The 20,472-nt window shown below is 47.5% G+C and overlaps 1 protein-coding gene across 1 annotated transcript in view; it reads left to right on the plus strand.

Annotated features, from left to right (window-relative positions):
• The window catches only part of LOC135817356 (FACT complex subunit SSRP1-like), a 19,683-nt gene extending 12,736 nt beyond the window's left edge, over nucleotides 1–6,947 (plus strand). Inside the window, exons 10-12 of the mRNA XM_065330526.1 lie at nucleotides 3,457–3,544; nucleotides 3,865–3,980; nucleotides 5,877–6,947. Coding sequence (XP_065186598.1) covers nucleotides 3,457–3,544; nucleotides 3,865–3,980; nucleotides 5,877–6,153 — 481 coding nt within the window. The 3' untranslated portion in view covers nucleotides 6,154–6,947. The remainder of the gene's footprint in view (nucleotides 1–3,456; nucleotides 3,545–3,864; nucleotides 3,981–5,876) is intronic.
• The last annotated feature ends 13,525 nt before the right edge of the window (nucleotides 6,948–20,472 follow it).

The following is a 20,472-nucleotide window of genomic DNA, read 5'->3' on the forward strand; positions in this document are numbered from 1 at the left end:
GATGCCAACCCTCGATCTTGTTGTTGGTCCTGTCGTCGTTGTTTTGCGTCCGCTCGTGCACGTTCCACAGCTTTGGGAGGAAATGAAGGGGTTCTACGCTCGCCGTTCTGCCTAAGTCGGCCGATGTAGTATTCTTCGAAGTAGTTCAACAGCGGATCCAGGGCATCGGGGGCATTGCTGTCCAGAACTTCAAAGTAGTCAATGACATCTTAACATCTCTCACAAATCCTATTGTTTTTAACCAACAGCCTCTGACTCAAGTGTCTAGCACGAGAATCCTGGGAGTCATTGTAGACAGTGATGTTTCTTGGTCTGGTCACATAGGCTTTGTCGTTAGGAAGACTTGCACAAAAGTTGGCGCTCTTCAACGGTGTTTTCGGCAACTAAGTTTGAAGGCAACACGGCAGTTTATCCTCTCTGTTATCCTGCCTGACGTACTATACTGCTGCTCTTGCTTTGCAATGAAGCTATCCGCCAAGGACCGACAGCGACTCTCGTCCGTTTATCGTCGTGCTGTACGCGCTGCTTGTGGCTCGAAACTACACGATGACGTCATGCCGCTGTTAGCTAGATTGTCGATTGATTCATTTGAACATTACCTTATTCGTAGCATTGCTAAATTTATCCATGTTAATCATGTCGTTTTCCCTCTCCCAAATCTGACGAACCTTTTCCCTCAAGTTTCAACCGGCCCTAGGTTGAAACTTGCTGCTATTGCAATATCTAAATTCCGGATGACTGACGGTGTCAATTCCTTTTCAAATCGTGCTGCACTGTTCTTTAATTCTTTGCCTATGGAGTGGCGCGCCCAGCACCGCACTTCTACATTTGCTAAGCACCTTCAGACCATGCTAAAAGACGCAGCGTCTTTTCAGAAGTATTTTGATCTTCTCTTCAGCAAACGGCCTCATTGATCTGCATCGCTTGTATTGTATACCTGTGTTTACTGCTTACTGCTGCTTTATTGTTCCAAGTATCAGTTTAAAGAGAATTGGTGAGCACACATGCTCATTCCCTGGGCACTGCAAATTCACAACTCATTTCATTTCACATAATCATTTTCAACGTTTCGGCAAATTGCCATCATCAGGATACAATATGAAGTGGAAGTCTGCCAAGGAGCAGTTATATACACTAATTTGTGTTCTTAGGTGTTGATAATATTTTTTTATGACTACATATGTTACCTCAGTGCTAGAAATATGACATGTCTAAAACTAGTGAAAGATCACAACTTTTCACTGACTCATATGCTGGGTGTTGGTAATAAGTTAGCACAGCGCAGATGTCACCAGATAACTTGAGAAATGTCTGAACAGGTTTCTCGCAAGCAATTCACGAATGTGACCATGTCAGTGGTTTCCAGTAAATACTGTCACCTAGATAGACAGTGTGGTGTGATTGTTTTAGAGTAATGACCATCCAGTACTGGTGTTGATCTCTGGGCCTTCGTTTCTGATCTCCACTGCCTCTCGCAATTTGCGGCTTGCCCTGTCACTGGCTCTTGCAACCACAGACACTGCCGAGAAGATGCTGTCCCCGACACCTAGGTTGATCCCTGCATGCTTAGCTCGCATGTGGTCACCCCATGGCTTATCCACAGTGCGCCTACGAGCCTCACCGTTGTGTTCCTCCAGTCTTGTCTCCAGTGTGCGACCCGTCTCTCCAATGTATTTTTCCCTGCACAACTTGCATTGCAGCCGGTATATCACATTCTTCTTCAAACATATTTTCACTCCACCCGACTTACAAGTCAGACACGGCCCCAATGGGCGTCCTCTTCTCTTTGTCTTTCTGATGTTGGGCTCCTTAATGCAGCTGGGCGGACTTTGTGCTGAGTGACAGAGCTGACGTTTGAGGCTACCCGCATGCTCGTAAACCACCCGGACTGGTAACTTGTGCTTCCGGATAGCTTTGCTGACGCTGTGATGCACCCTGTCCGACTTATACGGCAGCTTCAGAAACGCACAACACGGATTACCTCGGCGGCGACGCTTGGGTTTCCTTGCTGCTTCTCGGGCATTGATGATGAGGCTCTCTGGATAGTGGTTGAGTTGAAGTTGGTCTTGAATTTTCTGTTCACTTTCTTTACACATGGTGTCATTGGAAGACAGCCGTTGTGCTCTTAAGAATTGAGACTTGGCAACGGCAAGTTTGATGTGATGAGGTACAGCAGATGCGTAGTCTATCAGCAATCCACTATTGCATGGCTTTTGGAAGAGCTTGTACGTCATCTGGCCCGACTGTTGTATGGCAATCGTCACGTCCATGTAATCAATCCAGCCTTTGCTACTGCTGAGCTCGTAGGTGAACTTGAGTCGGTCGTGTCCTGCATTGAAGTGCTGTATTAGCTCCAAGAGGCGCAGCCCGCGAGGATACTTGATCCCGTACTTTGGCTACGTCCCCACGCATGGCATCCGGAGCATGAGTGTGGTTGCCAGTTACCGCCGTCACCAGCCCGTGCCTTGTCCTCATCCTTCCCTTGCAGCTCAAGGCATCCTTCTCCTCGCACTTCCAGTAAACTACTCCATCCTTTCCAACCTTGTCCACAACGTAGCCATACCCACGGTGAATGAGCTTTTCTTTTCCATGCTTGGTGGTCGTCTTGAGATCTACTTCCATCATCAGTTCTCGTAGTTGCTTGAAGAACATCAACAGATATGCCTTATATGGTTGATTGTTGGGAGGGCACACATATGTAATAAAGTTTTTGTTTTGATCCATCTGTTAGAATTGCACCACCACGCTCACGCCATGGAAACCTTTCGCTCCCTTCACTTGTTTGTGTCCTCGCCCATGTTCGCCTTGCATTTGCACATTTCCCTTTCCCTTCGTTTGGTTTTGTTAGGTATATTTAGAGGTCGATTTCGTGTCATTCGACGAAAATCCCACACCTCGACAAAGGTTGTCGATGAAAATACCTTTCGTCTAACCTGTCACTCGGCGAGAAGTTCACACGTCGAAAAGGACAGTCACCTAATGGGCCAGTCAACGAAATGGCTTGGGGACGAACAGGATTCGACGAACAGTTGTTCGTCGAAAATGTTTTCTGCGAACTGTCGTGGAAGCGAAAAGGAGAAAAGCGAAAATTCTGTGCGCTGTGTGACTGCTATGGAAAAAAATCAAAGTAAATCGATCCCTGAAGTACATTCACCAAGTGTCTACCTAATCACAAAATTGACGCGACAGGCCGACTGACTCCGGAGCAAAACCTGACAGTAGTTAGTTATCATGTATGACAGAAGCTATTGTCTTGGCGTGCAGTGCAGTGACATCACTGAGTGTCTTCTTAACTGTTACTACATGCTGCCCGTGGATGGCTATAGTAGCAGCACATTGCTCATGTTTGATCACATCGAGCAGTTGGGCACGTTCTTACCTGATCTATTGAACTGGACTTAGCTTTCTTTTACGACGTTGCCGTGTGGTTTGTTTGTGCGGTTGTTGCCTGTATAGGTTTGATTCTGATGCTATGTTGTCGAGTGATGAGGAGAATGCAGCCAAGACAATCCCGGCTGTGGATGAGAGCAAGAAGAGGAAGAAGGTAGGTGACATGGGAGAGCTGTTACAGTGAATACCTCTGTGTGTGTGTGTGTGTGTGTGTGTGTGTGTGTGTGTGTGTGTGTGTGTGTGTGTGCGCGTGTTTGTGTGTGTGTGTGTGTGTGTGTGTGTGTGTGTGTGTGTGTGTGTGTGTGTGTGTGTGTGTGTGTGTGTGTGTGTGTGTGTGTGTGTGTGTGTGTGTGTGTGTGTGTGTGTGCATGGTGTGTGCATGGTGTGTGCATGGTGTGTGGTTCTTATTCAATGGCAATCTTTTTTCGCTTACTTGGGTACATGTCATGCTATTCGCACCAACGTTTGTTCCAGGCACCAAGCAAGCCGAAGCAGCCAAAGGAGAAGGTAGAAAAAGCAGAAAAGAAAGAAAAGAAGGAACCGAAAGAAAAGAAGGAACGGAAAGAGAAGAAGGAAAAGCCATCAGCCAGGTTGGTTAGCAGGATTGCGTCCAATGTTTGTATCCACGTTTTGCAATCCCATTCCTGCCCCAATATGTCATTGCTTTTACATAGTGTTCCGAGGCTATGTCTGGCAGTAGACAGTCGACAGTATAACCCGTCAAAGGCGACCTCCTTGCACGGGTGGTCACCTTATCCAGGGTCTTTTGACTGGAAATAACATGCCTTGGTTCTGGCTGCAGTGGTCCTGTAGGACAGTAAATTCAGTCGGTCGCCTTATCAGAGTGGTTACCTTGACAGATTTTACTGTGGTGTGTGTCTAACAGTTAGCAGTGGTCTATATCTGTGTTTTGAAATGTTGCATACACTACACACATACCGGTACCTCTCGGTTATCCGGACCCCGAGGTTACGAGCACTTCGGTCTACCGAGCACCCTTTGGGCGAGTTTTAGTGGAAATATTACTACTGAACTGTCACTTTTTGTGGAAATAGTGACGTCATAATTAGGGCTCAAACGGTTAGTCCGATTAACCGGTTGCAGACCGGTTACGAAGAATTAACGGTTAACCGATAAAGATAATGGTTACGCAGTAACTTTTCAGTCAATTTTTCAAGTATCAGGTCGTTGCAAAGTGTGCACTTTCGCGGGCTGTCGCACGCGTACGCAATTTCTGGGCTGTCAACTCGGTCATATCTGGTCTCTTGGTGTGAGAGTATGTATGAATGAGCATGCAAGAGAATGTACAAGTGTGCGTTGTACTGAATAGGGTACATTTTTTGAATGAGTATAGTCAAATATACGGTTAAAAAAGAGTCCGCAGGATTGCCGTGGCTTATAGGTTATAACCGGTTAACCGACCGTTAGCTTAGCAGTTAACCGTCAGGGGTAAAACCGTGACCGTTTGAGCCCTAGTCATAATATTATTATGCCATTTTATGGCCTTTCCGTATCAAAATGTATGTGATTCGGAGTCACGGACATTTCAAAGTTGCGGGCAGTGGCCAGTCCCTGACCGCCCGGATAAACGAGGTATGAGTATACTTACCTACCACTGTCACACTGTGTGCTTCACAGTCTCTCACCGGCATTCACAGCAACCCACCCCATTATTCCGATTTGCTTCAGTGGTATTTTCTCAGAAAAGGGAGGAAGGTAGCACAACTTTGTTATAATTGAACAGCTGAAGATAGTTGTTAGTCTTGCTACATGTATAATCGATAGCTCGATCGTTAACAACATATTAGTAGTTGTTAACCAATTTCGATGATCGTTTCACCCCTAAATAATCATCCATGGAATATTCTCTTCAAATTCTGCAGATGTCTTTAAAGCTTTGGAAGTGGTTTTGTGAAATAAAAAATGGGGGTCCCCGGAGTTTTACTACTATTCTAGTTGTCTAAAAGTCGCAATAATAATAATAATAATAATAATAATAATATTCGCGGGATCCGCGTTAGCATCACTTGAATGTTCAGAAACACACAAGCTATAGCCTTCGCTTCCGCAGGCCACCACTATGCCTTTACACCTTAGTGGCGAATGCAGACCTCACAAGTGAGTCAGGGCAAATGTTGCCATTTTGCCCGAAATTCCAATGTTCCATATTCCTCGATATCACAAAGAACGAATATGGGAACCTACAAACTTTATCGCAGATTCAGAATCAGCATGATCTTTTCTTGGTAGTCCACCATTATGAGCAAATTATTACATTGATGAAATTCTGGTGAATAGCTTCCTGAAAAAGTGTGTGGCGACGCCTGAAACTGTAGCGAATTACCTTTTATTTTAAGTTGCAAATACCGACACAACGACCAAGAAAAAGAAAGTGGAGATTATTGATGGAGTATGATCTGTGTGTGTGTGGCAGACAACTTGATATGTTAACCCACTTTATATTCTCGTTGTTTTGTTCACCGTAGCTCTACGAGTGTGGCGAAAGCCAAGAAGAAGGAAGCACCGATCTCGAAGGAGGAGATCAGTGATAGTGACAGTGGTGGTAGTGATGTTGTCATGGAGGATGAGAGTGATGATGATGGGGCACCGCCGGCAAAGAGGTCCACACGCTCACGACGCGGACAGTCGAACGACGAGGAGCTAGCCCAGCTGCCGTCCGAAGGCTCGAATGATGAGGAAGAAGCCGAGCTAACGTCTGGAGCTAGTGACGTAGGCAGTGATGATGGTGATGAAAGCGACTGAGCAGACTGAGCTAAGCTTGCTTGTGCGTGCGTGGGACCATTGGTAACCATTTGCCGTGCGTCGACTCCCTGCTGTTTCCGTGCTTTGTGTGTTGTTGTCGCTGTGTGTCTTTGTGTGTGTGCGTGTGTGTGTATGTGTGTGCGTGTGTGTGTATGTGTGTGTGTGCGTGCGTGCGTGCGTGCGTGCGTGCGTGCGTGCGTGTGTGTGTGTGTGTGTGTGTGTGCGTTTGTGTGTGGTGTGTGTGTGGTGTGTGTGTGTGTGTGTGTGTGTTGTGTGTGTGTGTGTGTATGTGTGTGCGTTCATTTTCATGAATGTGTTCATTCACGTGTTGTGTTGTTAAATTTGTTTTACTATGTTGGCGTCTCGTTGTCTTTGTGTGGCTTTGAACATTAAATTACACTGCTGCATGTTGAGCCGTACGTTGCAGTACATCAGATGTTCATGTGCCATTGAATGTATATATTGGACCCTGTAGTAATTCCCACACTGTTGCTGCCACCGAAAGTCATACAGTTTGGTTGTACATGTTACAATACCCCGTAGCCTTCTCTGTTTCTGCCACTTCTTATGCTGCTTAGGCTTTCTCACACTTCTATGACCTGGCCTGGTTGCCATGGGTTTTTTTAAAGACTTGAATTCCTTACTCTGATTGAGCCTCTGTCTGTGATTCGATGCTCTTATACACGCTTTGCTTTGCTTGGCCAACTACTCGCTTCACTGCTTTTGTATTCGGTGAAGATTGCTTGTGTGTGGTTACGGCAGGGAGTAGGACAATACTTCCTGGTTTACGGTGATAGGGTTTGGCCAGTTTGCTGCTGCTGCTGCCGCGCGTGTGTGCGTGTGTGTGTGTGTGTGTGTGTGTGTGTGTGTGTGTGCATGGTGGCAACTGTTTGTTTTTAGCTTGCCTGGGCATTGGGATGGGCGAGGGTTCAACTCACAGCCACTAGCTTCCTCCGTTAGGAAAATGTCATCTCACTCATCTGTGCAGTTTTTGTTTGTTTCCACCTGCCTGTAGATTTGTTGTAGATGCAGTACACGTACCTGCATGGGTGTCTTTAATTCATGTACCTGTATGGCTGTCTTTAATTCATGTACCTGTATGGCTGTCTTTAATTCATGTACCTGTATGGCTGTCTTTAATTCATGTACCTGTATGGCTGTCTTTAATTCATGTACCTGTATGGCTGTCTTTAATTCATGTACCTGTATGGCTGTCTTTAATTCATGTACCTGTATGGCTGTCTTTAATTCATGTACCTGTATGGCTGTCTTTAATTCATGTACCTGTAAGTGTATGGCTGTCTGTGATACTATTATTACTGCATGTTGTGATGGGTATGCTTGTGTAATTTGCGGCATCGTGTGCATGCAAGTGATTCATTGCTGGTGGTGCAATTCGGATTTGTGCGCAGATATCCTGCAGCACAGCTTCATGACTACGGCTTGTGTACAGAATTGTTGACCCAGCATTGTTAGTCCCACATGGTTATAGCCTGCCATGGCATGAGAAGATGTGAAGACCACTGGCTATCGGTTACATGGACGCTGTGTGATCAGGTGATTGGCACAAGCTATACTGAAGCTGATGATGAAGATGGCATCAGGTTTCAAAATCTGAGGTAGGCTTATCTGAAAAATGTGTTGTGTTTAAAAGTTAGGAATGTGTTTAGAATGTGTTGTGTTCAGTTTAGCATGTGTTGTGTTCAGTTTAGCATGTGGTATTTGTAGTAATGCTAAATCATTTTAACGAAAGTATGGCAACATGTTAAAGGGGAAGTTAAGCCTAAAATCAAATTTTCACTAGTTGTAGTCTTTGGGGCGCTCACTGCTGAGTCGAATGGTCTTGGTCCGAGGAAGCTGAGACGCTCCCTTCCTCCTATATTCCCAATCGAACTCTCGCACTTCCACCGAAACTGGGTGACTGCGCCCTACTACAAGATAAAGATGGGGATTTGTATGCAAAATGTCACTAAAAGCGCCATTTCGTTCTTATAAAAGCACGGATGACCGCGATTGGCCCATATGTTGTAGTCGTTTGGACGCTGAGTCGACTGGTTTTGGTCCGAAAAGGCTGCGATGCAGCGTTCCTCCTTTATTCCCAATCGAACATGGTTGAACAAGCAGTCACGTGCTCCTGCGTACACCAGTCACGTGCTCCTGCGTACACCAGTCACTTTCGGTGGAAGTTCGCGAGTTCGATTGGGAATAAAGGAAGAAGGGAGCGTCTCAGCTTCCTCGGACCAAGACCACTCGACTCTTTTTTTCTTCTCTTTTTTTCCCCGTGTGAACCGAACAGTGGGAGTGGCTGGATATTGCTGCTGCGAAGTTTCATTTAAAGTATTGCACTCGAAGTATATGCAGCAGGAGAAGACATTCCTTTCACAGCAATCTGTTCCCTTGAAATATGTGATCCCGTGGCCACGATGATTTCCGGCTCAGAGATCACAGTGATCCGTGGAGTTCGCACTTTTGACCGCGGAAACAGAGTTGTGCCGGTGAGTATGCAGGCAACAACCCAAAAGTCGTTTTTGTTATGTATCTGAGCACATTGATGTTGCCATTAACGTTACCAGTATAGATACATGTAAGTGTAGGCAAGAGTACATAACCCCCAGAGTGTGCAACTCCCACATATCCTGCTGTCCCGACAGAATTTCAAGTTGACGTCATAATTTTATGACGCAATGCTCCTTGCACCAGTGCAGTGATTTACAACATGTGTACGGGTGTCAACGCATCACACGTTTTTCTTTGCAATAATTTGTACAGGATCGATCGGCTTCGCGTCAACCACAGGTTCCGGATTCGTCTGATAATCCGTGTACAGTGCACATTGCATCATCAAAATGACGTCAACTTGAAATTCTGTCGGGACAGCATCCATGCATAGTGGAGTTGCACACTCTGGGGGGGGGGGGGGGGGGTTATGTACTCTTGGTGTAGGCGAGTGCAGGCATTTCCAAGGCTTGTCACGGGCGCGGGGCGGTGGCAAGAAAAGTGTGAAAAGCATTCCTACATTTTTAATACTGGGCTGTCATATCCTCTATACTATAGCTATGAGAATGGCGAAACGTTCCCAGAAAGTGCTGCAGAATTATTTTATGGTGAAAAAAGGAGGACAAAAATTATTTTCGATGCAGACAATGGAAAATGGTGTGGATTAATCATGGCAATCATTAGCCTTTACCAATATTCTTGTTAGTGGTGAACCTTGAGAATAACAACCTCGCATCATAACACTATCTCGCTAATAACAACACTATCATAATTATTCAGACCAAGCAGGCCCGGCGGAACCGGTCCGGTTGGTCAGGTCATGGCACGTGTATGTACATGCGTACACAATACATGTACATACATGTACATGTAATTGCAGGTGCGTGCATGGGAGTGCAAAAATGCCACTATCCAGGAGAAGCGAGTATCGGGGCCAAACATATGTACAAGGCATTACTTTACAGGAGGTCCCAGCCCCAGCCTGCATTATTGTTACTTATCATAGTGAAGCTAGCTAGATTTAGATTTTAAATCGCAAAACAATAACAAAATAGAACTCAGATGGTGAGCCAAGGAAACAAATTGTAACATGGAAGTTGTGGCCACCAGTTTAGCGATCGACTGGCTGACTGTTCAAAATCTGGTTCAGTTGGTGGACTCGATCGCATAACTTGTGCCCACAATTTCCAAGTTACAAATAACAAAATATTACAACACTTTTCTCATGGCCGAGTGAGAGTCGCGCTATTCGCAACGTTGACTGTGTTCGGCACTGGGGGGCTGATAATTATATGCATGTTTGCATCATTGTACTCTGTGGCATACATGTTTGCATTGTACTCTGTCCATACATATTAGGAAACAGTTCTGTCCGCAGATTGAGTATGAGATTAACCTTGTTTTGTTCAAACATGTTGTTGGTTGACAGCATGTAACATGGTGGAGACCACCGTGTTCGGAAACAGTGACCTTACTACAACCATCCACGGTTTGTAGAGCCCCGGTCTGTTGCGACCATCTGAACCGTATGGGTGCTAGACCCGGTTTTGGATGACATCCAGGAGCGAACAAAGAATACACGACTGACGGTACAACAACAAGAAAACTACGACAACTCCCCTAGAATACAGAGGGTCAGAAGCGGGTCTAACATCCATACGGTTCAGATGGTCGTGAAGACCGGGGCTCTACCGACCACGGAGGTGTGTGTGTGTGTGTGTGTGTGTGTGTGTGTGTGTGTGTGTGTGTGCGTCCGCGCTCCCCTCCAACTTGGTCAAGCGGAGGTGGAATGCGTACCGCATTTCAAATACCTCGGTTCTGTAGTGGACAGCGGTTGCCGTTCGTCCCGGGACATCCCCGCAAGGATTGCCCAAGCCTCCAGGGCCTGCGGTGCTCTTCGGAGGTCTGTATTCTCCAATCCACATCTGCTGATGCACACCAAGCGGTGCGTATTCAATGCTTGCGTTCTGTCCCTGCTGTTGTATGGCTCTGAGTGCTGGACGCCCCTTCAGCATGACCTGCAGAAGCTCTCAACCTTCAGCATGAGGTGCATCCGATCCATCCTCGGGGTCTCTCGAAGCCGGATGTGGGACGAACACATCACCAACGAAGAGCTGCTGGTGCGCTGGGGAGACTCCGAGACGATTAAAGACAAAATTGCACATCGGCGGTTGGAGTGGTTGGGGCATGTGGCGCGGATGCCGGACAACCGCATCCCAAAACAGGTACTGTTTGGCTCCTTCTTGCAGCGTCGCCCAGCACATGGCCCACGCCGCAGATGGAAGGACTGTGCTGTCCGGGATCTACGTGCCCGTGGCGTGGAGGCATCATGGTTTGATGTTGCATGTGAGTCTCGCGCGGAGTGGCGCAGCACCTACCAAGAGCCTGACAATGTGCCTGAGCCTCCGCCCCGAGTGGTATGTACGGTATGCGGACGGGATTTTGCACGGAAAGGAGACATGGCTCGGCATAAGTGTCTGGAGGAGCGTGCGCGGCCTGTGTCTGAGCGGCGGGGCGCCAGTCAGTGCGGGCGGTGTGGGCGGTGGCTGAGAAGCCGCGGTGGCTTGGTCCAGCATGTGTTTGCCTCAACGGTGGATGCCGCAGTGCCACCTGGAACTACCGGAACGTCGGCACCGGCGGAGGGATGTTGTGCCGCGTATTGTGACAGGTGTGGTCGCTGCTTTCGCGGTGTCCGGGGACGGGGAAGGCATCGCTGTTCAAGGGTGGCGCATAGACCAACAGCAGAGGAGCGCTCAGCCTTCCAGCACGTGTGCATATGCGGCAAGCGGATGCGACTACCCGTGCACCTGGAGCGTCATCGAGCGTCGTGTCCTCTCTCTCTCTTCTCAAGTTTCCCATTGATGGGATCACGTGACCCTTTTGCGGCAGTGACTCTACAGGACAGGACAGGTGTGTGTGCGTGTGTGTGTGTGTGGTGTGTGTGTGTGTGTGTGTGTGTGTGTGTGTGTGTGTGTGTGTGTATGGAGGGTGGGGGGGGGGGGGGCTTCTTCGTTCAAGGTAAGCCATTGGCATTGCCATTGCCATTGGTAGATCTATGTGGAAACTACAACTGTGTCACTGTCAGCTGTTAGGATACATTTAAAAATTGTGCTAGGAAGAGTAAGTCTGTGCCACACAGTAGCGCTCACCATGGTCACATGGCACCATGGTCACATGGCACCATGGTCACATGGCACCATGGTCACATACCACCATGGTCACATGGCACCATGGTCACATGGCACCATGGTCACATGCCACTATTACCAGGGAGTCATGAAAGTAATAATAATATTATTACATACCAGGGAGTGGTAAAACAATAATAATATATATTATTATTATTATTTCGTAATACGTATTCGCATGCAACGACGCAAATCCACACAATTCAGTAGACACTTTTTCTATCAAACGTTTTCTTTCCCTTCTCTTCAGGATAGTACAGGGAATGTTGGAAATTAGAAAAACACATAACTATATAGAGAATGAAAGAAAGAAAAAGTCAACACTTCAACATAGGTGTTAAAAATGATTAAAGTGTTAAAAACTCAAAAACAAACAGCTGCAAGTTGTAGACAAACACGTTGAACACATCAGGGAACACTTGTCACACTTTCACGAGGTGTGACACCAAACAACTGCAACGATAACACATTCTCCTTCTGTACACATAGTTCTGGATCTAGTTTACGAATATACAGAGCTTCTAACACAGCAAGATGTAACTTAGACCTTCCACGAGTCAAAATCGAAAAGATATCATCACTATACAACTTACGACAACTAGCACTGCCCGACAAATGACGCTCGATGGACGATGTCCGATCACTTTGTAGCTCTGTCACCTTCGACGCCTGCCGTTGTTCTCTTCCGTTAGGCTTGTTTGGTTGGTTGCTCCGGTCCACACCTCCAACGTCCGTTGATTTCATGTCCGTTTTTGTTGATTTCATGGCCGTTTTCGTGTCACTTCTTGGTCTTCCTCGTTTCCTCTTGTTGATCGTTGTTGTCACTTCCATTATCGACGTATTCAGATCCCCAGTACTCCGTCTCTTCACCTTGCTTCTGGTAACTCTTCCGGTGTCTATGAGCTCCAGTGTCACATTGGGTGGTTTTCGAGACGGTCTCCCTCGCTTCCTCACGCTTGTCTGAGATGGGCCAAGCTCCCCGCCCGTCGAGGCGGAGGCGCGCATGCGTACATCTACACTGGACGCAGACAAAGGCGTTCCAGTATCGGACTGCACAGCACATTTTGGAGGACGGCCACGACGAGGACGAGTACCACGAGCGTCAACAGGGACAAGACCTAACGGCACATGTTGACGGATGCGTGCGCCCAGGTGTTGAAGGGTTCTACCTACGTACCGATCTTCACATTCTCGGCACTGAAAAAAATAGATAAGGTTGCTTCTACTAAGGGTAGGTAGAACGTCCTTCTTCACACTGAACGCACGCGTCATTCCAAATACTAAATACAATTTCACGCACGGGTAAGACGAACAGACAATGTTGCGCACCTCCTTCTCGACGCGTGCAGAACCAGCACCCACCCAGGGTAAGCGTAGTACCACGGGGCACCTGTCCGGTCCAAATGGTTTCGGATCCTGCGTGATTGGTTTGTTATTAATAAGTTTTGTTAGTAGTGACGAGGGGTATCCATTGTTTGTCAAAATTGATGTGAGCCGCCTCAGTTCTTCTTGAAAAAGGTGAGGAGAGCAGATTCGATGGGCACGATAGACTAGTGCTTTGACAAGGTGAACTTTGGATTTAGTTGGTGTGTAGCTTCCCCATGGAATATACAAGCCAGTAAAGGTGGGTTTTCTGTAAACCGTCATGTCTAAACTCTTGGTGTCGTTGTTGCGGGTAATATTGACATCTAAGAAGGATATCACACCGTCCCGTTCACCTTCTGCAGTGAATTTTTATGCAGGATGTAGTCCGTTTAGGGTTGTTAAAAAGTTCTCGCAGGTTTCTTGGTCCTCGTCGTGACAAAAAACATCATCTACAAAACGGTAGTATACCGAGGGCCATAGCGATTGGGGAATGGATGACTCGCAAAATCCAACGAATATGTTTGCTAATACCGGACCAAGTGGAGATCCCATCGCAACTCCATCCAACTGTTTATACATGACATTGTCAACGGAAAACTCAACACCAGAAGTGACCATTAACATCATTTTGACAAATTCGCTCTCATTCAAATCTGGTGGAGTCACGGACTTGTTGTGGTACAACGCTGCTGCACAAATATCAATGGTTTCACGCAATGGAACATTGGTGAACAAACTGACGACATCGTACGAGCACATGTAACCACACGACTCAAACTTCGATTTCCTGATCTTATCTACGAACTCGAATGTGTCCTTGACGCAATGGTTATTGTAAAGGGCGAGCACAGTCTGCAGCTTCTACCTACCCTTAGTAGAAGCAACCTTATCTATTTTTTTCAGTGCCGAGAATGTGAAGATCGGTACGTAGGTAGAACCCTTCAACACCTGGGCGCACGCATCCGTCAACATGTGCCGTTAGGTCTTGTCCCTGTTGACGCTCGTGGTACTCGTCCTCGTCGTGGCCGTCCTCCAAAATGTGCTGTGCAGTCCGATACTGGAACGCCTTTGTCTGCGTCCAGTGTAGATGTACGCATGCGCGCCTCCGCCTCGACGGGCGGGGAGCTTGGCCCATCTCAGACAAGCGTGAGGAAGCGAGGGAGACCGTCTCGAAAACCACCCAATGTGACACTGGAGCTCATAGACACCGGAAGAATTACCAGAAGCAAGGTGAAGAGACGGAGTACTGGGGATCTGAATACGTCGATAATGGAAGTGACAACAACGATCAACAAGAGGAAACGAGGAAGACCAAGAAGTGACACGAAAACGGCCATGAAATCAACAAAAACGGACATGAAATCAACGGACGTTGGAGGTGTGGACCGGAGCAACCAACCAAACAAGCCTAACGGAAGAGAACAACGGCAGGCGTCGAAGGTGACAGAGCTAAGTGATCGGACATCGTCCATCAAGCGTCATTTGTCGGGCAGTGCTAGTTGTCGTAAGTTGTATAGTGATGATATCTTTTCGATTTTGACTCGTGGAAGGTCTAAGTTACATCTTGCTGTGTTAGAAGCTCTGTATATTCGTAAACTAGATCCAGAACTATGTGTACAGAAGGAGAATGTGTTATCGTTGCAGTTGTTTGGTGTCACACCTCGTGAAAGTGTGACAAGTGTTCCCTGATGTGTTCAACGTGTTTGTCTACAACTTGCAGCTGTTTGTTTTTGAGTTTTTAACACTTTAATCATTTTTAACACCTATGTTGAAGTGTTGACTTTTTCTTTCTTTCATTCTCTATATAGTTATGTGTTTTTCTAATTTCCAACATTCCCTGTACTATCCTGAAGAGAAGGGAAAGAAAACGTTTGATAGAAAAAGTGTCTACTGAATTGTGTGGATTTGCGTCGTTGCATGCGAATACGTATTTACGAAACTGTTTTTCCCACCGCCTCCAAACTACTGTTTGAATTATTATTATTATTATTATTTTGTAAGAAAGGTTTGCTCCCCACACCGGAGCTCGCGCTATTCCGCCGACTTTACTTGACACTTGACTGACTCACGACTGCCATCCAGAGCACACGAGAAGTCCATCGAACCTTCGACTCGGCAAACCTGCAAGAAAGCACCACTCCCTGCTCAATACACAGTGTTTCGGGGAATTCACCCCTCATCAGTTGAGCTTGAGTAGGCTGAGGAAGATTGTGCCTGAAGAGCACCACTTATATAGTGCTCTCCAGGCACAAACATCACCAGGGATACAAACTCACAGAGACGCTCCGCTTCCAGCGCGACAAACACCTCGTGAACACCAGATAGCAGCGTGAGTCAGTGTGAGTCAGTGGGGAGCAAACCTTTCTTACAAAATCATCGCCGAAGTCGCAACCACTACTTCGTACTGTTGTGCCCAGCGCGGGCTGGCGACTAGTTGGTTTGGAGGTGACAGCGTTGCGAATGACCGAGGGTCCTCGACGTCTGTCTCACCGTCCAGGAGCGACACTGACTCACGCTGCTATCTGGTGTTCACGAGGTGTTTGTCGCGCTGGAAGCGGAGCGTCTCTGTGAGTTTGTATCCCTGGTGATGTTTGTGCCTGGAGAGCACTATATAAGTGGTGCTCTTCAGGCACAATCTTCCTCAGCCTACTCAAGCTCAACTGATGAGGGGTGAATTCCCCGAAACACTGTGTATTGAGCAGGGAGTGGTGCTTTCTTGCAGGTTTGCCGAGTCGAAGGTTCGATGGACTTCTCGTGTGCTCTGGATGGCAGTCGTGAGTCAGTCAAGTGTCAAGTAAAGTCGGCGGAATAGCGCGAGCTCCGGTGTGGGGAGCAAACCTTTCTTACAAAATCATCGCCGAAGTCGCAACCACTACTTCGTATTATTATTATTATTATTATTAATGTGGAAGAGAAAAGGACATAATTATGGATACGAGTTAAGAGTAACTCTCCATCACTGTAACATGATACTATATACAGTCAGAAAGTGCAATAACTAGGCACAAAACTGACAGAGTACTGAAACATTCGACGTCCTGACACCTAGCTTTAACACATCTCCGTAGCGCTAACCGACAGCCTTCCAACTTGGAAGGTTCAATTCAACTCGTATCCATAATTATGTCCTTTTCTCTTCCACATTAATTTATTTATGGCTCAACATCCGAGTTTCAAATTATTATTATTATTATTATTATTATTCTCAAAACCAGTTAATATTTTATGACTTGGGGCTCCCCGCGTGCTAGTTTGTACGTGAAGTGTGTGGGTACAGTGAGGGCTGCGTCCCACCCGCCTGTGTGGATTCACAGGAAGTGTGAGTTACGAAGTCTGAAGAAAACATTGAACGGTCTCTGCTTGGATGACGACTACACCATAGCTCAGTGGTTAGAGCATCGCTGGCTACAAGCGAGGGTCCCTGGTTCGAGTCCTGGTGGTGACAGTCAATTTTTTCTTCAGACTTTTCCCGTTTGTCTCTTTCCCTCAAAACCAGTTAATATTTTATGACTTGGGGCTCCCCGCGTGCTAGTTTGTACGTGAAGTGTGTGGGTACAGTGAGGGCTGCGTCCCACCCGCCTGTGTGGATTCACAGGAAGTGTGAGTTACGAAGTCTGAAGAAAACATTGAACGGTCTCTGCTTGGATGACGACTACACCATAGCTCAGTGGTTAGAGCATCGCTGGCTACAAGCGAGGGTCCCTGGTTCGAGTCCTGGTGGCGACAGTCAATTTTTTCTTCAGACTTTTCCCGTTTGTCTCTTTCCCTCAAAACCAGTTAATATTTTATGACTTGGGGCTCCCCGCGTGCTAGTTTGTACGTGAAGTGTGTGGGTACAGTGAGGGCTGCGTCCCACCCGCCTGTGTGGATTCACAGGAAGTGTGAGTTACGAAGTCTGAAGAAAACATTGAACGGTCTCTGCTTGGATGACGACTACACCATAGCTCAGTGGTTAGAGCATCGCTGGCTACAAGCGAGGGTCCCTGGTTCGAGTCCTGGTGGTGACAGTCAATTTTTTCTTCAGACTTTTCCCGTTTGTCTCTTTCCCTCAAAACCAGTTAATATTATTATTATTATTATTATTATGTTTTACGACTCCCTGGTATGTACCGACTCAGTACACATGGTACACGTAGGTCTACTTAGCTACATGTCATACTGACTCTCTCCATCATGATTCATGTCAATCCATGTCCTGGTTGCAATGTAGGGGAAACCCCGTGCAAGCATGACTTCACATCGTCTTGACGACTTGTCCAGTGCATGCCAGGACTAGTAATAGTAACGTTACTAGTATTAGTAATACCATTGTTGCCCGTTCTCATACCATAGGCATAGCTGCTTGAAGGTCTCTCTACTCCAGCACCAAGGCCGTACATGCCTGATGATGGTGATGCCACTCGACACATGCCAAATAGAACGCCCGGGGTGACGCACCCCACACCCACCATGCCTCTTTGTCCAACCGCACTTTTTCCCTCCGTTGTGCACGTCCAGCTCGCCGCATCTGAGGCTGAGCTGAGTGAGGACGGACTCCCAGACTGGACTATCCATGTCTGGCGGTGCCGAACACTGGGGTAGGTACTAGGCCATCATTTTCATGATTATGCCAAAATTTATGGGCAGTCTGTACCCGATGTCATGACTCATGAGTCATGTCATGTGCAAAGGGTCTTTTGCTTAGCTTGTCTTGTACTTGTAGATCTACTTTGTACTTGTAGACCTGGGGCTAGGACCACTACCATGACTACTGGCACTAGCATGACTAGTACTACACTGTAGTAGTCATGCTAGTACTAGTACTAGTAGATGACCAGTATAACTAGACTCTTATCTACCTGTCGCTATGCCTATGGCATAAGCCTATGCCTAGGCTATGGTCCGTGTGGATCATAAGTGACATAACAAGTTACATTATGATAAGCCACGGCTACAACTACAAGTAGTTGTTTGCATCGGTCGCCGAGTGTGCGATGTATGGTGGGTATGGGGAGTGGGTCCGTGCCCGTGGTCTGAAATCGTTCTGATCGACGTTCACTGCATGTCCACCCGGACTGTTGTCCGACCCTACTGCAACTGCTAGTGTTACCAGGTTACTTGTTACTATTACATAGTATTAGTGTGTTGGTGAGTTTATCGAACTAGATTGGCTACCAAGTGAGTCGGCCCTGACTGCACAAACTCCCACACAGTTGGCTACGATGCAGAGGTGGCGCCAAAAGAAGCGAAAACGCTCCGAGATGGAGGAGGTGCGCAAGGAAATCCTCCAGTGGTACGAGATCCTGGCACTTCAGTTCCGCGAGAAGGAACTGCAGCGCGTTCTTCATGCCGATGTAATGCTGGTCTTCGATCACCTGGTCAATGCTGGTGTGTTCGAAGGCACTCGTGAGTACGTGGAAATCAAACAACATTCGACCCAGTATCAGCAGGTCAGCGAGATTCTCAGACTACTTGTTGCCAAGAAGACCAGCGATAGTTTCCAGTCGGAAAACGTTTTCGATGCGTTCTGCAAGGCAGTGCTGGCCGTGGAGCAGCCAGCAATGGCCGAAATGCTGCAGAAAGAGCGTGAGCGCTGCATAGCAGAGGAATGTGAAGAAACGGCTAGTAAGTGCGATCTAGCCCGGCCTCGTATACCATATACTGCCGCAATGGCCTGGATAGAGAATGCGATTCTGAAAGGCAGATACCACGGTGATAAAAGCCCCATTGAGCGTTATAAAATACACTTGAAGAAGCAGTGCGAAGTGCAATCACGGCACGCAAGCATGGCACCTACACAAGAAAGTGTGGAGGACACATTTGTATCGATGACGGCGATGACTGAACGCGAAGCACTGCGTCTGTCTGTTCAGCGAAGCAAGGGCAACAGAGCACAGCCCGGTCCCTCAGCATCAGAATTCCTTGCCGACCTTGCGGATGACAGCAAATGCAGTTTTGAACTCCACAATCCATTGCAGCTACTGATGAAAGATCCCAAATCCGACGCACAACCGGCGCGCAGTGCAAGTAGTAATAGCAGAGGTGCGTCGTCGTCTGGCCAGAAAGTGAAGTTGTTGAAGCGTTGCATGTTGATGTCTGGTGCTGGTAAAGGCAAGACAATGGCATGTCGACGTGTGATGGCCGACTATTCAGGCGATGAAGCATCTGGTCTAATGCAAGAGCACTTTGACTTTGTCATTCCAATCTCGTGCCGAGATACGGACCGTGTTAGCACCAGTGAGTGGACAGAGTTTCTGGGGTTGGATCACCACGCCCTGGACATAACTTCGGACGAGCGAGAAGAGGTTTTGCGATATTTGTCAGCGAACTCTGAACGTGTTCTCCTGCTTCTAGATGGCGTGGATGAAGGCGGGAAGGATGCATTCCAGTACACATCAGCAGCCTGCCAATTCATGGACGAGACTAAGAAAAATCGGCTGGTGAATGCGTCCGTGGTTGTCACTAGCCGGCCCTGCAACAAGGCCACTGATCTGGTACGACAATGTGCAGCCTACTACCGGCTGACTGGCTTCACCGATGCACAATTACGGGACTTCTGCTGCCAACAGTTGGGTGGCGCGGAGAGTGCTGAAAAGTGCTTGGCTGAGTTAGCGCAGGCATCTCGCAAGCACCTGAAGCATGCCGTGCAGACTACACCACTGCTGGCCGCTCTCCTTTGCCAAGAGTTTGCCGTATCCGAGGCTGTACCGCCGTGTACGACATCATTCTACGTGCAGTTCATGTGTTCAGCTGTTGCAGAGCTGGAGAGGAAGCGGGGAAAACAGTTCAGCAAAGTGACACTCAGCCAGACTCCAACCAGTGGTCATACGTACAGTGGGGGATTCCAGGCCGGAGATCAATTATCAGTGCATGATGTCATTACCAACGGCCTGGAGCATCACGTTCAGCAAGAGCCTGCTGGTTCCCTATGTGATGGCGCAGAGTTGGTGCAAGCATTGTGCCATCTGTATCGTTTGTCCATGGAACGCTTACTTTTGGGCCGCGCCTGGTTTTCATCCTCAGATATGCCGGATGACTGTTTGACACTGTGTAAGCAACTAGGATTCCTCGTCCCTGTGGACAACCAGTCATCAGCCAGTGGCAGTGCTGGGCGACGTGTTGCCTTTCTTCACCTTACCATACAAGAGTTCTGTGCAGCACGTAGTTTCGCAACGCAGCAGTCCTTCTTCGTCTCGAATATTTCACAATACGTCTCGGAAATTGGCCTGGGTGAGGAAACGCAGCCATTCTGGCGTTTTGTTGCGGGTTCTATTCACACTAAGCTCCTGCC

This window comes from Sycon ciliatum, chromosome 5, assembly GCF_964019385.1.
Source record: "Sycon ciliatum chromosome 5, ocSycCili1.1, whole genome shotgun sequence".
Lineage (NCBI taxonomy): Eukaryota > Metazoa > Porifera > Calcarea > Leucosolenida > Sycettidae > Sycon > Sycon ciliatum.